We start from the raw sequence: 19469 nt of genomic DNA, 5'->3' as shown, positions 1-19469 counted from the left end.
CAGGACTGGAAGCAAGTACTCTCTCACATCAAATGGTCTCCCCATCCTGCTTCTTTAGCTTCCTCACTCAAAATGGAAAGTATTCATTGGAGTGCTGTGTTTTCCTCTCCCCTTGCTGTTCAACAACCCATCAGAGCTTACAATCTTATGAAAATGGGTATCCGGTTCATTGATGACGTAGTAGATATGCAAGGAAATATTCTCACTTTTCCAGTAGCATGTCGACAATACAATTTGGGGATGCATCATAGACCCATTTGGAAAGCTATTGCTGATCTCTTACTCCCTCTGATTCCGATTCCGACATTGAATGTCAGAGACAGGCTTCAAGATTGGCACCTTTGGTCTTCAAATACAAGCATATCCTCTAGGCCTTTGAATTTATTGACTTCTATACAGGCTTATCGATTGATATTACCTCCTCCCTGGATTGCCCATCATGCTAATTCTCTATGGCATTTGAACAAGTCATTAGCCTGGTGGAAAGGAAGATTGCAATTGATATGGAAGTTGAAAATGCCTTTGAAGCAACGACTCTTTCTATGGAGATATATTGTTGGTATTCTTCCAGTAGGGGTGAAATTGGCTCAAAGAAGGATAGCTTCGCCCCTTTGTCCAAGATGTCATCTTCCATCTGAGAGTATTCCGCATTTACTGTGGTTTTGTTCATATTCCAGAGACCTTCTAGACAGAATCTCCTATTTCTTACCTCTCAGATTCCCAGCTCACAGGTTCTACAGGTTTTTCTGGATATATGGCACACTATCAGCTTCTTTGTCACAGTATTCTCTTTTCTTCCACTGGATCAGATACTGGGCCTTATGGACCCTCTGGTTACAGCGCAATCAAGCATATCTGAATTCTCCACTTCAGCAGCCATATGAGTTCTTTCGAGCCTCATTGCAACAGTCTTTATATGATGCCTTACATGAGGAAGATTTGGATGTTTCTTGTATTCAGCTTTTCTTTTGCTGCTTTTGATGGATAGGGCTTTGGCTCTCTTTTGAGCTCTGCCCAGATGTAAATGAATGTATTATAATATAAGTATCTTGGTTTCACCAAAAAAAAAAAAAAAGTGTGTGTGAGCTCCAGCCATGGCGACGATTCCAGCCCTCAGCCGGCTCTGTTGGTGATCTGGACCTGCCCCTACTGCTGCCTATGGTCCGTTCATCCTCCTGAGCTTGCTCGCTGCTACCAGCCACCTCTCTAGAGCTCTATCTGGTCTCTTTTCCACCTCGTTTTCAGCCTCCTACAGCTCCCCGTTTTGTGTGTGTGTTGTGGTGTGACCTCTGCCTTTCAGCCTCGTCAAGGTTTCCGTACACCTGTATGGCCCCCGTACAGTTTCTGTACGCTGTTCGTACAGCCCCGTCTGCATCTCCGTACAGATCTGCACGCGTTTTTGCACGCAGTTCCGTACAATCCCGTCTGCACCTCTGTACAGTCCCGTGTCTGCATCTCCGTACAGTCCCGTCTCCAGGGCCATACACGTCTGCTGTTTTTTTTGTACTTCTCCGTACAATCCCGTGCCTGTACGCTCCTTTTTTCCTTCTTGTCTTGCCGTAGTTCAATCATGGCTTCAGATTTGGAAGTTTGTACATATACTCGAAAAGAAAGACCCGCAGATGCTAAGCGTCGCCTATCAGAGCCTGCATCACAAGATGATGAACTTACTGTGGAAGCTCAGTACGTGTTTGACACCCTTAAGGATGACTTTCAGCGGTCACGACAGGAATGGGGCAAACCGGTTCCAGAGGTCACATACAAATTGAAATTGCCATCCCTCGTCAATCCTCTCAGGAAGTTGTCTCAAACTGCGGTTATAATTTTCTTTCCAGGAAGAATCCCAGCGACCAGTGATGTCGCGCAGTGGATTAAGTCCATCCTTGGAGGATGCTTTGTAGAAGGAGTGTATTTTGCTTCAAGAGGCTTCTATGAGGTGCATTTATCTGATGCTTCTTGCAAGCAGAGGCTTCTTGAGTTCTCTCCCCTATTTTACGAGAAGCAGATGGTACATGATATGCCCTGGTCCCCAAACAAGGATTATCAAAGTCTTATACGACATCATTGTCCTGTATGGGTTGAGGTTGTTAACTTCCCGGACTATATGCGTGAAGAGTTGCCTGGCTTGGCTGCTTCTTTGGGACAGGTCATTTGTCCTCCACGGCCCATGGGAAACCGTAACAGGTTCTGCATTCTCTGGGACACTGATACACCTACCCCTCCTTCTATTGCAGTGGAAGTTGAGGGAGTGCAATCGGGAAAAAAGTATTTTGAATTGAAGTGGGGCGTGTTTGCAGGAGCTTGTTTTGCTTGCCACAAGTATGGGCATCTAGCCTCTGAATGCCCGATGGTTCTGCATCAGCCCCCTCCCAATGCCATGCCGCCCCAAACACGGGAAATGAATGAGAATTTGCAAGCTAAGACAGCAAATAGAAATGGAGCAAAGAATGCCAAACCAATCAATCAGGTGCAGTCACTTGCTGGAAAAGGAAAAGATAAAGGAAAAGAGAAGATGAAGGAATCTGCAGAAATTGATCAGGATGGTTTTCAACAACGTAAGAAGGTGGTTGTATTGAAGCAACGCCCCCTTCAATCTCGTCAATGGGATGCTTCTTCTCCCTCACCCGGACAGGCTTCTACTTCAGCTCCTATCCTTCAAAATTGGGTGGGGGTACTGAAGAAGGGCATCCCCATATGTGATTCAGAAGAAGGGAAAAATGATGTGTCTTTCATGGATCATGAAGGAATGCAGCCCATGCAGGCAGTGGCTTTGCCTCTCTAATGACTTGTTTTATTCTGATACTTTCTTGTATATACCTCTCTCATGCTCCAAACACTTAAGTGCTTTACATATAATGTATAGAGCCTCTGCAATGTCTCCAAGTGGAGGCTTTTATGGAATTATGTACATAAAATGCAGCCAGATATTGTTTGTTTGCAAAAACATAATCAACACTCCATGGTTGGTCATCATGATTATTTTGGCGGTTATGATATATATTATGTTGGTACCACTACCTACTCAGGTGTATGCATACTGGTTAGACATGAGCTGGAACCTCAGTTAGCCTTCAATGACAGCAGTGGCAGATGGATGGTCATACAATGTAATGTCAATGGTGATATTTTTGAGTTTGCATCAGTTTATGCTTCCCAGACCTCTGCCATGAGGGCTTCATTATGGGATTCTTTATGCAGATATCCATGGAGATCCAATGCATTCATCTGTGGAGATTTCAATAATTCCCCTCTACCAAGAGATAACACCACTTCAAGATCTCATATGCTATCATTGGAAAGGCAGAAATGGGATAGCATGCTTCTTCTGTGCACGCTGAAGATTTATGGCTGCTTCTCCAAGGGTCAGTACCTGGATATACTTTTCATCATAATGCACTTACAACATACTGGGCAAGGCTTCACAGATGGTATTTGTTTTACCCACAACAATTTGCAAATTTTAGCCCTCATCTCTTTATAGATTTCTCATTGGGCTTGTCAGATCATGCCCCATTGTAGATGAATTTGCAGCTTGGCATACCTCTCGATGATTTGCCACCCCTTTCCAGTAGATTATTGCATGTTAACCAGGCTTATTTCCGACATCACTAGTTCCAGCAAATGATCAGACTTGCAATTCATCCCTTGCCTTTGCATGCCAGGAGGACATGAATTATGCTTGGGACAGTTTTGTCTCTCGTATGCAGAATGTCATTAGGGAGTATGGCAAATGGCATATGACTGAATGGAGGAATGAGGTTAAATGGGCAAAAAGGACAGCACAACAATTGACTAAATTTTCTCAGTTAAGGCCTCTCTCTGATTCAGAAAACGATACCCTATCACATGCTCATATTAAATTGACTGTTAATGATCAGAGGAAATTGAACAAATGGCTGATTAGGGCAAGAATGAAGCCCCTCATGGATAAGGGCTGCTCATCAAAAGCCTTTTTCCAGGGCTTGCATGCTACTCGAAAGAAAAACTCATGTCTAAGGGTAAGGAAGCTCGATGGCTCTTGGACACACTCTTTCTCTGATATCCAAGATGAATGCCAAAATTACTTCCAGAAATTGTTCTCCGCTCCAGGTTCCCCATCAAATCAAATGACTGATGCTAGGACTGAATTCCTCCAATATGTTTCTGGAATAGTGTAAATGGATGATGCTCTTATCTTGGAGAGACCTTTTACTAACACAGAACTTGATAATGCATTGTTTCACCTCAGCAAATACAAGTCCCCTGGCTGGGATGGCCTTACGGTGGAATTTTATATTTCTTTTTGGGATGATTTGAAAGAAGTCCTCTTGCAAATGATCAATGTTGCCTGGCAAGAAATCAGTTGCCGCACTCTTGGAAGCATGGCATAGTCAAACTTGTGCCCAAAAAACATCTATGTGACCATATGTCAGATTGGAGGCCTATTACTTTGATGCCTGTAGTTTACAAACTCATTGCCAAAATGATTGTGCATAGGCTTCACAAGATACTGGATGCGGGACTTCATCCTCATCAGTATGGGTTTGTGCCGCGAAGACAAATCCATGATAATATGTCCAATGCCTTGACTGCAATTGAATATGCTAAGTATTCGCATCAAGATGTGCTCATATTGCAGGTAGATATTGCTAAGGCATTTGACACTGTTCAATGGGATTTTATCTCTCAAATCATGACAAAGTTGGGCTTTGGTCCCAAGATAGTAAATGCAGTTTACTAGCTTTATTCTGGCTCTACTTCTCAGTGCATTCTTGGGGGTCATCTATCTCGGTCATGGACATTAGGTAGATCAGTTAGACAGGGCTGCCCTCTTAGTGCTCTATTCTATGCCATTGCGACCCACCCCCTTTTAATGTATCTTGATCATCTTACAAACACAGGACAGATGACTGATCTTAAAATCCCTGGGGCTGCATCTTTTTTGGCACAAGCATATGCTGATGATTCCTTCTTTATGCCACTGAATTCTCCCCGGGAAGTTCACATGCTTATGACCACTCTTTCATTGTACGGTTTGGCAGCGGGATTGCATGTCAATTTTGACAAATCTAAATTACTTCCCCTGAAACAATGTGACTGGCATTCTATTCTTTGGCCAGGTCAGGTGGTGCATTCCAAAGATGTAGTAAAGCATTTGGGATATCCTATAGGATAGCATATCACACGAAGCAGCAACGAAAATGGATCTTCCAAAGACTTCAACATAAACTGGAATACTGGAAAATTTCTACTTGGCCTCTTCATGTCAGGCTCAGAATAGTAAGTCCATTGTAATGTCCTATGTCCAGTTCTATTTGCCTTTGCTGCATTGGTCCTCCAGGGATATTTCAGCCTTTATGTCTCAAGCTATGGAGCTGTTATGGAGGACAAAAACTGCTGTGAAAGCATTGAGACTGATGAAGATGGAAATGGTGTGCTCTCCTAGGATGCATGGTGGACTTAATGTCCTCAATATAAGATGTCATGTACTTGCAAGGAAGGCGACTATGCTTCATACTTTTTTCCGCCAACAACAGCCATGGACTTGTATGATAGCATCCATGTGTGTCAACATGAGCACTTGTGCTTATGGTCATTGGACTACTGATCCTTGGGAGGTTGTCATTGGGAGATTTGTAGGGAAGATACCTAGCTGTCCTTTCTCTACTACTCTGATACTTGACTGGAAACAAGTACTTTCTAAGGTCAAATGGGAACCTGATAATTGCTCGGGGACAAACTCAATGAGGAAAGAAAGTATTCATTGGAGTGCCATATTTGACATTCCACTCGCTTTACAAGAACCTGTTCGGGCATACAATCTCATGAAATTGGGAATTAGATACATACATGATGTGGTAGATGATCAGGGCTATGTCTTATCTTTTCCTCGGGCCACTGCTTCCTATGCATTGGGAATGCACCATAGTGGCTGACACAGACAGGCTTATGGATTGGCAATTGCAGCCCTCTGCTACATGCACTCGTCCTGTTCCTCTTCCTGCCTTGACCTCCATCAAAGCCTACAGGCTTCTTCAGCCTGCTCCATGGATTCAGCAATATTCTAATTCTCTGTGGCATATAAGGAAGCCCCTCTCATGGTGGCGGAAGAATCTCCGGATATTATGGAAGTGTAAAATGCCATTGAAACAAAGACTTTTTCTTTGGAGATGTCTGACAGGCACATTGTCAGTGGGAGTCACACTTGCCAAATGTCGCATTGCACCATCCACATGTTTAAGATGTCAGGCTCCTTCAGAGACTGTTCCTCATTTGCTTTGGCACTGCCCGTGTTCTAGGAACCTCCTCGGGAGAATTTCAGATCATCTTCGGCTCCATTTCCCAAGTCACAGATTTGGGAAACATTTCTGGCTCTTTGGCAGATTTATGAGGTCTTTGTCTCAATACTCACTATTTCTCTCTTGGGTGAGATATTGGGCTCTTTGGACAATCTGGAGCGAGCATAATTTGGCATACTTGGGTCGGCAGATTCACAAGTCATATGAATCTTTCCGAGCCTCATTGCGGCAATCCTTAAATGATGCCTGCCATGAGGGTGATATGGATGCTTCTTGCATAGCGCTTTTCTTTTTATGTTTCTGATCTTTGGGATACTCTCCATTTCAAGGACCTCCCATCATGTAAATTTATGAGCATATAAATATACTGCACTGGATATTACAAAAAAAAAAGTGTGTGTGTGTCTCCATCCAAACCAGAGTTTCATCTTTTCTTCGTTTGGGTTCGCTGCTGGGCACTATGGACTTTATGGACATATAGGAATTGTAAGTCTTTGGTGATCCTACTTTCTCTCTGTTTGGCTTTTTTAGGCGTTCTCTGCAGTAATCTTTCTTTGATTGCTTGCAGACCCGCTGCATAGATCATGAGGTCTTTTAGGCATATACTGAAATTTCCAGTTGATGTAATTGTAGCACCTTATTTTGAGGTTGCTACTCATATAATATAATCAATCAAAGATTTCACCCAAAAAAAAAAAAGTGTGTGTGTGTGTGTGTGTGTGTGTGTGTGTGTGTGGATCCGGGGGGTATGTGTGTGTGTGTGTGTGTGGGGGACGGTGGGTTTTGGTGAGCGTGGAGCGTGAGCGGAGAACAGATCGCCACAGCCCTCGTGTGTGTGCCTACCCCGTCTGACCGTACACCTGTACGGCAGCCGTACAGGTGCCGTACGTCAGTACGGTACTTCCCCGAGTTTCTGCCTACGCATCCTGCGTGATTTCGCTCCAGTCCTCGTGTGTGTGCGTCGATATCTGCATCTCCAGTTTGTTTCGTTTCAGTTCGTTTCGTTTCATCTTCCATCAGCATCTCGTCTCTCACCCGTAACCAGGCACCAACCCTCTTCCGTACGTCTGTACGGTCACCGTACGGTGTCCGTACATTCTGTACCTTTCCGTACAAGTTCAGCTTTTGTATACTTTTGGGGCTTTCAACCGGAGTCTTCCCTACCTGGTTTTTCAGCCAACTCCTACCTATCCTTTTGCTCTTTCCTTACCAGTTCTACACTTCCTCTTCTCTCTTGCGGGCTTCCTCTGATCTTTCTTTGGGACTGGTTTTTTTGGCTTTTACCACCCTTATACAGGTACTTCATCCTCGAGCTCCTTTTCCTACCGAGTCATGGCAGAGTATTCATATGAAAAAACATTTCAAAAGGAGCGTTCGGCTCCCTGCAAGAAACAAAAGCAGGTTGAGGGTCAGTATGACCCGAGGCATGACACGATTGAGGCTCAACTAGTATATGATGTAATGCATGAAGGATTTGCAGATACGAGAAAAGAGTGGAAAGTCTCGGTTCCTTCAGTTGGCCTCATGGTTGAGGTCGATGAAATTGTGGATCCAGTCAGAGAGTATGCCAAGAATGCAGTCATTTTATTTTTTCCAGGCCGGATGCCACCTGCTGCAGAAATAGGCAACTGGCTGACACGCACATTGGCTGGCTCTTTTGTTTGTAAAGTACATTATGCAGCCAGGGGCTTTTTCGAGGTTATCATGGTGGACGAGATCCACAGACAAATGCTTTTGGAACATTCACCTCTCTTTTTTGGGCAGCAAATGGTGCATGTCTTGCCGTGGTCTCCCACAAGGGACTTTCAGGCTTTAATCCGACACAGATGCCCAGTCTGGGTTGAAGTTGTTGATTTTCCCCAATGCATGGCCTCACTTTTGCCTAAAATTGCAGCCTCTTTAGGTAAAGTGGTCTGCCCACCACGGCCAAATGGTAATTCAAACAGATTTTGCATTCTCTGGGATACTGATAATCCCACACCGGACTCTTACTCAGTCACGGTGAATAATGTGAACATGGGGAGTGCATTTTATAAACTCAAATGGGGTTTATTTGCAGGGGCCTGTTTTGAATGCAAAAAGTTTGGACACATGGCTTCACAGTGTCCACTGAACCAACATAAAATGCATCCTGTCACATTGCCAGTCCACATGCCCATTAAAGATGCTCCTACTCCAGTTGCCAACAAAAATAAAAGCAGTAAACAGCATTCTGGGAGTCAGGATAAAGGCAAAGATTCAGTAGCTACCAATGCGAATTTTACTTTACACTCATCTCCTGCTACTCAATCCTTGCCCAAAGGAAAGCAACCTTCAACTGATGGCTGGCAGAGCCCAAGAAAGGTTATTTCTGCTCGAAGAATTCCACCCCCCCGCACTTGGAATGGTGCCTCTTCTAGCGGAAACACCCCAGAGATCAACACAGGAATTGGAATTACATGGGCTGCAGTAACAGCCAGCAGAACACTCTTCCCTGAAGAAGAGGTTGCTGCTTTGCTGTCCACTTCTGAGGCGACTACTTCTCAGGGGCGAGGCCTCGACCCTGAGATAGAAATGCAAGGCTGACCTCATACATTTTGCTGCTGTACATAGTTGTTACATTACTATAAATATCTGTATATATGACTGCTCACATCACCTCTTTTACACTTAATGTCCAGGGCATATGTGACAGTAGGAAATGGAAATCTGTGTGGCTGTACATCAACAGATTTCAGCCTGACATAGTGGCATTACAAGAGCACAACCAGCATATTTATGCAGGCAAGACAGGACACTACTGTGGGTATGACATTTTCTATGCTGGGGAGCACTCTTTCTCAGGGGTTGTCCTTCTGATCAAACATGAGCTTCAACCAGTCATTGCATTAAATGACAACAAAGGCAGATGGCTTGTTCTCCAATGCATTATAAGAGGAGAGGTGTTTGAATTTGCTTCAGTTTATGCACCTCAGTCATCTCGAGACAGAACTGTAATTTGGGATGCTATGCAACAATACCCGTGGAGATCTCATGCCTACATATGTGGGGATTTCAATAATGCTCCACAACAGGGAGACAACACTTCCAGCCACGATCATATGTTATCTCCTGAAAGGCATGCCTGGTCTCAACTACTTTTGCATTTGGATCTAGTTGACCTCTGGAAGGAATTGCAGCCTCTGTCACCGGGCTACACTTTTCAGCATAATGCTCTTTCCGCTTATAAGGCACGACTGGATCGTTGGTATAGTGTTGCTCCACAACAAAATGGGGATTTCGCATGCAAAATGTGGATTGACTATGCCTTTGTGCATTCAGACCATGCACCACTATGGCTGCGGTTATCTTTTCATAAGATGCCAGATGATAGATTGCCACAAAGGCGACATCTAATCATCAACAACAGTTATTTGCAACATGCTGAATTCAAGGCAATGGTTACTGAAGTAGCTCATTGTCTTTCATCTAACAACCATCTTCATGTTGATGATGCCTGGGCTTCTTTTATTTCTAAAATGCAAATGGTGATTAGAGCTTATGGCAAGTCTTACATGAAGACTCTGAGGGAAACCATTGCTCAGGCCAAGTCTACTTGTCAAGACCTCACTGAACTCAGTCATCATCGTTCGTTGTCCATGCATGAGCAAACCACATTATGTCAGGCCAGACATTGTCTTAAACTAAATGATCACAGGAAACTGGCAAAATGGGAGACTAGAGCAAGACAAAGAGCCTTCACAGATAAAGGTTGCTCTTCCAAAGAATTTTTCAAGAGTTTGCATCAGAGGAGAATCCAAACAGAAATTTGCAGAGTGCTAATGCCTGATGGATCATGGACTACTTCACGGTCACAGCTTGCCTCTGTTTGTGTGCATCACTTCTCTCAGCAATTTGGCTCTTTAGCTCCTCCCTCGCAACAGGTTTTGCTTGCACGAAATTTACTGTTGCAAAATGTTTCTCCAATCATTTCCCCTACTCAAGCTTTGGAATTGGAGGAACCTTTTACTGAGAGGGAACTGTCAGATGCCATCAAATCATGCGGCAGATGGAAATCCCCTGGATGGGATGGCTTGACAGTCGAGTTTTTTCTAGCTAACTGGCCTATTTTGAAGCATCCATTACTATCTATGGTGAATGCTGCATGGCAACATCAGAAAATGCCAGACACATGGAAGAGAGGTCTTGTTAAACTCCTTCCTAAAAAACAAATTTGTGAGTCTTTGGCAGACTGGAGACCTATCACTCTTATGCCCGTAATTTACAAAGTCACTACCAAAATGATTGTTGCTCGGCTAAAGGGCTTTTTACATGATGGGTTGCATCCTGCGCAATATGGCTTTGTCCCGCGTAGGCATATCACCGATAACATTGCTAATGCCTACATTGGAATTGAATATGCCAAATACACACAGCAGGATGTTTTGTTATTGCAAGTTGATATTGCCAAAGCTTTTGATACAGTTCAGTGGGATTTTATTTCATCGACTATGCAGGCTTTGGGTTTTGGCACAAAAATGCAGCAACTCATTATTTGGCTATATCAAGATAGTGAAGCTGCCTGCATACTTTCAGGCGATATTTCTCCATCATGGACTCTTGCTTGCTCTGTCAGACAAGGATGTCCATTGAGTGCTTTACTTTTTGCCATAGCCACTCATCCACTGCTTCAATATCTGGATCACCTCTTGGACACTGACCAGCTGCACGGTTTGGAGATCCTTGGCAGTCGCAGCATGATTGCTCAAGCATATGCTGATGATTCATTCTTTACTCCAAAAAATAATCGGGCTGATCTGTCCATGATCATGCATGCTCTTTCTACATATGGTTTGGCTGCTGGCCTTCGGGTAAATTTTCAAAAATCAAAATTGTTGCCTTTACATGCACAGGACTGGCACAACCTTTTGTGGCCTGGGGAAATTGTCCCTGCTTCTCAATTCATTCGACATCTTGGTTATCCTTTAGGCTGGGGACTCACCCGTTCACAACAAACTGATTGGGTGCTAGTAAAGTTGAGGGCAAAACTTGAATATTGGAAGCTTGCAACTTGGCCATTACATGTTCGTCTGCGAATTACACAATCCATTTTGATAGCGTACATACAATTTTATCTGCCTCTTACTATGTTCACTAAGGCAGATTTGGTTTCATTTATGTCAGCTATCATGGAAATTTTCTGGCGTTCAAAACATGGCAAGAAAAGTCTCAGATTACTCTCCATGCATCGTCTCTGTTCTCCAAAGATGCACGGGGGTCTGAACATTCTAAATATTCAAATGCATTTACTTGCTCATAGGGGGAAAATCATGATGCAGTTTCTACAAGGAGATCAGCCTTGGGCTTTTATGATTCGCTCTCTCTTATTACATCTTCATACATCTGCTTTTGGGAATTGGCAGCCTACTCAGTGGGAATTTTTATTTGGCTCTATCCAAGGCAAGATCAGAGGATGCCCTTTTGTCTCTTCTCTGCTTCTTGATTGGAAACACATTCTTTCCCACTTGGAATGGAAAGGCAGGGACTCTCTCTCGGGCAACTCTTTGAGGGAAGAGAATCTCTTTTGGTCTAAGGTATTCCATCCACCTTTGGCCATCCAAGAACCCCGACGTTCATATTTTCTCTCCTTCAAAGGCATTTCATCTGTGGCAGATGTACTTCAAGAGAGGAGCCTTGTGTGCTCCGACACGCAGATGGTCCACAGGCCTGGAGCTACAGATGGACACATTGCCACCGTTTCAGTATAGCCCTGAGGCTCCATCCATTCCACTCACCTGTCAGGAGGTGAACCATGTCATCAAAGAGGATCTCTTGCGCTCTACACCTTCAGGACCTGGCTAGCACCTATTGAGCTTTCGGTGAAACTCAGCTTCCAACACTGAGTTGCAGATCCCAGAGAAGGGTTCAATGAACCACCAGGCCACACCTAGATTCATCTCCCACATGCAGTGAGGATATCCATGGGTCAGTTTTAGGCATCTTCACACAGGCTACGGATTGAGACAAGACCAGAAAAGGGCATCCCACCCAAGAGACGGATCTACAGTTATGTGATATATAAGAGACTGAGATAAAGGATCCCTATGCTTTCAATGCCCTGTATACTATGAGATCTATGGACGGCATCACTACTTTCTAGTACTAGTTTTGGCCCACTCAGAGAGTTCTTCACACATCCAAGTTAGCAGCGGGTGGCTATTTTCCTTCTTGAGGTCCAGAGACACAGAGATCAGCTCATACAAGCACATAGGAGAGCACACAAGGGATCCGCCAATACCAGTAGAGCACGATCATGCTAGATGGGTCACCAGTGGAAGTCGTTTCAACATACACATACTTGGGTGTTCTTTTCTTTGGTCCAATGTTCACGATGCAATCGGTGATGCAAGCTGGACTGAGCAGGGCGTATGCTAAACTTGCTCGACTACAGTGACATTGCTTCCACTCCCATTTCTCCCTCGACCAAGTCTCTTTCCTCGGTCCGTAGATTGGGCTCAGGTAGAGCGGCTCCAGGTTCTGTTGCTGTCACAAATGACCTACAGCAAGCCATCGACCCCACCTAACATTGTTCTAGCTGAGTTCAGTGCATCTCCACTACACCTTAATGCGGCATTTCCGGTCATCACATACTTTTACTCAGTCAAAGATTATAGCTCCTGTACCTCCAGATTAAGTAGACTACCGTGGTTGGCCCTATCCTCTTCCATGACCTTAGCAACTGAGGGTGATCACAGGTTTCTTATAATCACAGCCTCGTTCATCTTCGGGCTCCCCTTCAGCTCTACTACAATAGATTAAAGAGCAACAGGAGGTCAGATATAGAGGCTAATAGGGCACAACGACACTTCATAGGCTTCTATGCATTTGAGTCAGCTCCAGGACACAGCGGGGTGGAGGAGGAGGAGCTAGCTGATATGCGAGCAGTCTGGATCACTGAAAGGGGGACACAGAGACCACCTGTGGCACGGAGAGCGACTAAAGCACACTCCATTGAGGACCGTCCTATCAAGGCATCCATAGAAGACCAAAAATGATCTATGGACCAAAGGTAGCTATTACATTAGAGCGCAAAGTGGGATTGCATAAAACATATCCAGTCGATTGATTGAGAGAGAGAGAGAAAGAAAGAAAGAAAGAAAGAAAGTTTATTAAAGTTTATTGAGAGAGAGAGAGAAAGAAAGAAAAATGTATTAACGTCCATGAGAGGCCTTGCGGGCCTATGGGACAAAGTACAAAGTGTACTAGAAAGGAAAAACTCATACAAGCCTCAATGGGGCACTCTAGGGCCCTTGCTAAGTGCTAGGCTGATGTACAGAGTTCAATAGCTCGAGAAAAACTAGATATATATCAGAAACTAGCTGATGTAGGTTGACAGCTGGAACTCAGAAACCGAAGCCCGGCACCGTGGTGGCTCGTTTGTCAGGGGCGAAAATGTCTCGGGATTTGCATCTGTTGGGCTGTCTCACATTGTGGTGATAGGGGAGGGCGTGGTCTCCTCGATCTTTGAACCTGTTGGGCTATGTTCAAAGTGACCCCTTGTCTCCGATGTATCTTGTTTTCTTCAGTCTCATAGACCTTCAGGGTTTCGAGGGGAGTGCACATAGAGGCGGTTCTACTTATTGTGTGTGTCCACGATATGGACATTTGCGCCTATTGTGGATCACCCACCCTCCCCTGCTGCGCGTGCTACCACCTCCCCATATGTCCCTAACTTCCATCACTCAGCCCCCACTCATGCCCTACCCCATACTTGTAGCCTCAGGCACACCCGATTTCACCCAAGGCTTGGGAGCAGATCGTCATGGAGGTTCACCGCCTTTGTGCATGAGAGATGTATATGCACTTCAATTATTAATCTTTTTGGTACCAGGCTTCGACTGTTCAATGGATTTGTCAGGATTTGTCAGGTTTACAATGGATGTTAGTTTGCATGCCTGCTTGTCTTGCCTGTGTGTGTGTCAGCTTCTCTAACAGCTCAATCCTACAAGCAATGCAATTACCTGTATTCATTCCAGAAGTGATTGACCCAGCCCAAGAAGATTATTTATTGAAAAGGTGAAGTGCGTTAGAATTTGTCAAGCCAAACAATCAACAATATATGAGGCAGCCAGGTAAGCAGTGACATTAAAGAAGATGAAACACGAGCCATCTGAAGCCTCCACAGTTGCTTTCCTCTGGCAAAAAGCTTACAGATAATGAATTGTCCTAGCCCTTGGAATCTGCAGACTAACAGTTAATTATCACTGTAATGCCTAGGCAAAGCAATCTTGATACATTATCATGTGCCGTGTGAACAATCTCCATAGAATCATTTTACAACTTTGAGTCAAATTTCATGTTGCTTCAAAAAAGGTAAACGCAGTCCCTGCTACCACTCAAACAAAGCAGTTTCAATGTCACTTGTGACCTCTGACACCACCTCAATAAGTATCTTGTGCTTCAAAAAGTAGATCAAAACCCTCTACATGCCCAGTCTACACACTTCATAAGAATCACAGAATAAAGGACAACATGACACATGTAGCTACTAGGGATCCTCTTGTTCTCATTCTTCCTTAACTAGAGCATTCATTCAACCGATTGAACATTGTATCTTCTCGATTCCTTGAAGAGACGATACTCTCAGGTGCCACAAAAGGTTGACCTTTTTCAATTCTTTCTTGTGAATTGCACTTATAGTAAAACAAAACCTTTTAGCTCAGGATTTTCTTGTATCAAAGACAAACAGAAAGAGAAGACAATAAAAGAAGAAACTCGGTATCATGGTATGGTTGACAAACAAATACAAATGTGAGTCTTTCACAATATCATCCAAGCAGAAACTTCACGACAAGTGAGGTTTAGCTGTTCAACTCTCCCCTCTAAAAAAGCATACCACTTCTGTACAGACATGAGAGAGAGAAAAAGAGAGAAAGGGGAAGAGAAGGGGGGGGTTTCGTTGGGGTTGGTTGGGTGCGTTTACATACAACTGCTGCTGTGTGCCAATCGTGGCAGTGAATGATGTTCGGCCTCTTGTTGACCTGTAAGACAAACTCAAGAGCTGCACGGCAGAAGTATGTGAACCTTCTGAAGTCATCGTTCTCCCCATACACCTGCCCTCTCCAGAAAAACTTTGCAGGGTGGTGCGGTTCGATGAAATAAACAGGCAACCCTGGATGAGCGCAATCGCAGGTCAATAAAGACAAGTACCTCTGGCAGGCTCTCATACATAAAAATTCACATATAGCAAGTTACCTTCAACAGTCCCAAGCCAAATTTTGTTTTTGAATGTATGCCCATCAAAGTATGACCGTAAATCTATATTCAACATCTGTTTCAGGTAGGAAAGTTCCACTTCAGCCTCCGATTATTGAAAGTCACACATAACAAAATAGAAATAAATATCTGAGTGCCTCAGATGTCACGCAAGGGGGGAGAAGGGGAAGGGGAAGAAGGGGGGGGGGGGGGGCGCGGGGTGGGTGTGGAAACAGAAACAACTACAGAGAATGCCCACACCTTAAGGTTGTTGATTCTGCTGTAATCCATACAGTCGTATTTGGGGAGAATAACCTCGATAAGATGGCCCTTCCTTTGTAATGCTTTGCCAAGACCAGTAACAACATCTCCTAGGCCACCAACCTTCCATGCATAAGACACAAATCTGGATGAACAAGGTAATCTTCCCAGACAGTGTGGCCCTACACCTTATGAAACATAAGGGACTGAGCAATCTATAAAAAGTGTGAGATTGCAACAAGAAACAAATCCCACTTTGAGTGATACATAAGTCAGTAAAAGTCTGTATTTCTTCCTAAACTTAGCATGATAACCATGGGCTTTATCATACATAGTACAAGCTACATGCTATGGCATCCCTGCTATCCACGTTTTCCATCCTCCTCTTCATCCCTTTCCTTTGCCTGCCTCTTCTTTACAAGCTGGCAAGCAACGATCTTTGTTTGACAAAGGGTCTGCATTCCAGAGGTCACCACTTCATCCCTCCTTTGCCCTCCTCCTCTCTTCGAGCTAGCAAGCGACAATCTTTGTTTGACAAAGGGTCTTGGATTCAAGAGGTGAACACTTGGTCTGTGGCAGCACTCTCGACACCCTCAGCCATCCAGATTTCCCTTTCCCCAAAGAGCAAACAACAGGTGCAAAAGGCTATACTTTCTGTTTAGGATCAAGCAGTGGCAAGGAGCATTGCTGGCCTAGCCCCCACACACCAATGCGTTCTATACTACCACCAGCATCAACGGAGAATGGTCTTTCTTCTCTAGCTTAGGTCTTTCTTCTCTAGCTTAGCTCCCTGAACTCCAATTAGGCACTAGTTACCTTGGACCCAATCTGGTTCTCGTCATCCCTTGGTACCATGGTTTCACAATGGATGGCATGGAGATGACATCATGTACCAAGGTGTCTCGTTGTGTTCCGCTTCCCAATGCCCCCCAAGGAGTACAGATCTAAATTATCCTCTATCAGGGCTTGTTTCCACCTATTCTGTAGACCTTGACCACAAAAATTCGGTATTATCAGACAATGGAGTCCCAAAGATGTGGCTGATCGTGGATGGCCTAGACACTCTACCAGAGGAGATACTCTTCTGGAGACTTTGATCGGAGGTGTCACCAAGGCAATACCTTCACTACATGAAAATGGGCCACCTAGCTAGCTAGAGACCCTCGTCAGAGTGTCACCGAGGCACTGCCTTCATTGCATACAAATGGGAAACCTGGCCAGCTAGAGACTATGGTCGAGCAGAAGTATCACTAGTGCAATGCCTTCATTGGATCCAGATGGGCCACCTAGCCAAGGCTTGCCCATGTTTCACAAGCAGCCCTTCCCCTCGCCCCCAAGTCTCCCCAAACCGTCAAGTAGGGGTATCAAGTCCCCCCACCCCCATTAGATGCCACAAACAAAACCCCATGAGTTGCCCCATCAGGGGGGTTTGCACTAGAGTGGAGGGCAAGAAAATCGACAAACAAAGAAGATGGACCCATCAAAGGTAGCAAGCAAGGATGGGACCTTAGCAAAGACCTTCCCACAGGGACTGCAGTCGAAGCTCCTCCTCTCTGGGGAAACCAAACGCTTGGGGTGAGGCAGTTGTTTTATCTTCCACTAGAGATGGTGCCATAGGACACAAATCAAGATACTTGACACTCTGACTCCCCTTACCACCCCCCACTCCGGGCCTCTGGATGGGCTCGCCTCTTTATCCTTTCACCCCTCCCATCGTCCCCCATACCCTCACCGCCAACTATTGTCACTTTTCTCACTCGTCCACCTTCTAGGCCTCATCATCCGCCCCCCCCCCCCCCCCCCGCCCTCCCCCCAAATCTCCCCTTCTAGGCTCAAGCCCCTTTGCCACCCCATCGTCCTCCCTTCGCTCCCCCACTCGAGATCCTAGATCTTGCACATTCTAGACGCAAGTCCTCTCTTTTAGCTTCTAGGATACGAACCCCATCCAAGCTAGTCGTTCCCATGAGAGTTGACGCACCTGGAATTCTCAAACCTCTCGCCCTCTAGATCTCAATTATGACCCTACCATGGATAGCTCCACCCACCCTCTTCAAGCTTCACCTTTGCAATTACAGTGAGAAGCAATGGACCCTAGTTCTCTATCACCTTATGCTGAAAGTCAAGATGATTGAAATGTTGAAGGGGTGGCTCCAATCAACAGGTTGGGATCTGTGGCTAGCACATGGTCATCGTGCCACCTTCCAAATTGCTTTCTCTAGAGACAAACGTGGTTAATGATAGGTTGGACATTGGTATGGCCTTGTGGGCTAGTACTAGTTAGTGTGCTAGCACTATTAGTTCATTTTGATAAAGCCAACTCTTACAACTTTATTTTGCCCTATGGGTTGACTAGGGTAGGGTTTTAGGATTAGCCTTCAAGTTATGTTCCATCACTTCATTTGTACTCTCTCTTGCACTTGAGTGCTGCTGCAATAACAGTGTATAGCTCGTTTTTGGACAGAAGTGATAGATCAAGCACGTGACGCATTGGCCTCTGAACCAATGTGCACTCAAGCTAGGAGTCCCAAACTCTTTCGTGATGTGTAGTGGCACTGATCCATTTAGAGTGGAGTAAGAAGCTCAATCAGGTGATGTATTGACCCCCTAAACCAATGTGCAATCCAATCTCTTGGGCCCTCTAGGTGAGTCTAGAGCGCGTAATGCCCTAAACTTCATAGATCTAGACTAACCCCTCTCTAAGCCTCCAAGAAAGTCCACTCACTTAGAAGTGGCCATTCAAGCTTTAATCATCAAAAGGCCTTGTTCACCACCCCCCATTGACTCCATAAGTTGGATACTAGTGTGTTGGAACATGCACAGTTTCCACAATTGGGCATGTTAGTGACTATAGCACCTGATTTTATGATAAGAACTCAGAGAGCACATGCTTCAGAAGCACATGTCTTCAGCCGTAGATACCTACAGATGGAGACACCTTCTTCCAAGAAGGGGCCCACATATCTAATCCCCAACAATGGGGTGTTTGCATCTCAATCTGATGTCCATACTACATAGAGAGCACCTCTTTGAAGCTAGCTCATAAAGAGTCTTCCAGACAGATTCCTGATTGTTAGAGGCAGCTTCAACAATCTAGAGGTCACGAAGGACAAGATCAGGGGGGCTTCCTTCGCTGCCATGTCTTCCTCATAGCAGGTCATGTGGGAGCGGAGCACCTTCTCTTCACTATCAGGGGCTAAGATCCTTAGCACAAGGACAATTCATATGAGTCAATTTCTCCTTTTCGGAGTAGATAGTCTCATTTCAGTGCCTAGGCCATGCATAGGGGGGGAATACATCGTCATTCTGCCTAGCACGATGCTGTTGGTCCACTCTCCCATTTTGGAATAGTCATGGCAGGGGCTCCTCCAAAAAGCAATTAGGATTCCAAATGTGTTGTTGCAAGAGGAGGAGGTCTAATAGACCATCGCACAACCCCCCACACGATGGGTGCACTAGTTGGATCGCCGATGCCATCCAAAGGACCATAGAGTTCCATTCTCTCGCATTGGAGCACGCGTCTGAGACCCTTAGGGAGAAAGAGAAAACACTCAAAAGAGATCTAGCCTCTATCAAGAGACTCAGGAGCACGAGTCATCCCCTCAGCGGCTAGCAGACAAATACAAGAGTGCCATAATTGACCTACAATCAATGGAAATCCGGTGTATATCACTCCCCCATAGCAAGGTCAGCATAGCAAGCAGATATGATGACACAATA

General features: G+C 44.9%; 1 protein-coding gene across 4 annotated transcripts in view; it reads right to left on the bottom strand.

Moving 5' to 3' along the window:
* Window positions 1–19469, bottom strand: part of SS4 (starch synthase 4) — a 153403-nt gene that overhangs the window by 49167 nt on the left and 84767 nt on the right. For all 4 annotated transcript variants that reach the window (XM_087383530.1, XM_087383531.1, XM_087383532.1 and 1 more), the window contains 3 exons: window positions 15753–15875; window positions 15492–15567; window positions 15224–15408 (listed from right to left, as the gene is read on the bottom strand). In XM_087383530.1, the coding sequence (XP_087239656.1) occupies window positions 15224–15408; window positions 15492–15567; window positions 15753–15875 (384 nt within the window). The remainder of the gene's footprint in view (window positions 1–15223; window positions 15409–15491; window positions 15568–15752; window positions 15876–19469) is intronic.

The sequence above is a fragment of the Dipteris shenzhenensis genome, chromosome 13 (genome assembly GCF_047967505.1).
Source record: "Dipteris shenzhenensis isolate YYH24624 ecotype China chromosome 13, Dip_SZ_1.0, whole genome shotgun sequence".
Taxonomy (NCBI): Eukaryota; Viridiplantae; Streptophyta; class Polypodiopsida; order Gleicheniales; family Dipteridaceae; genus Dipteris; species Dipteris shenzhenensis.
The sequence above is the reverse complement of the archived record's forward strand: the minus strand, read 5'-3'. Positions and strand labels throughout refer to the sequence as shown.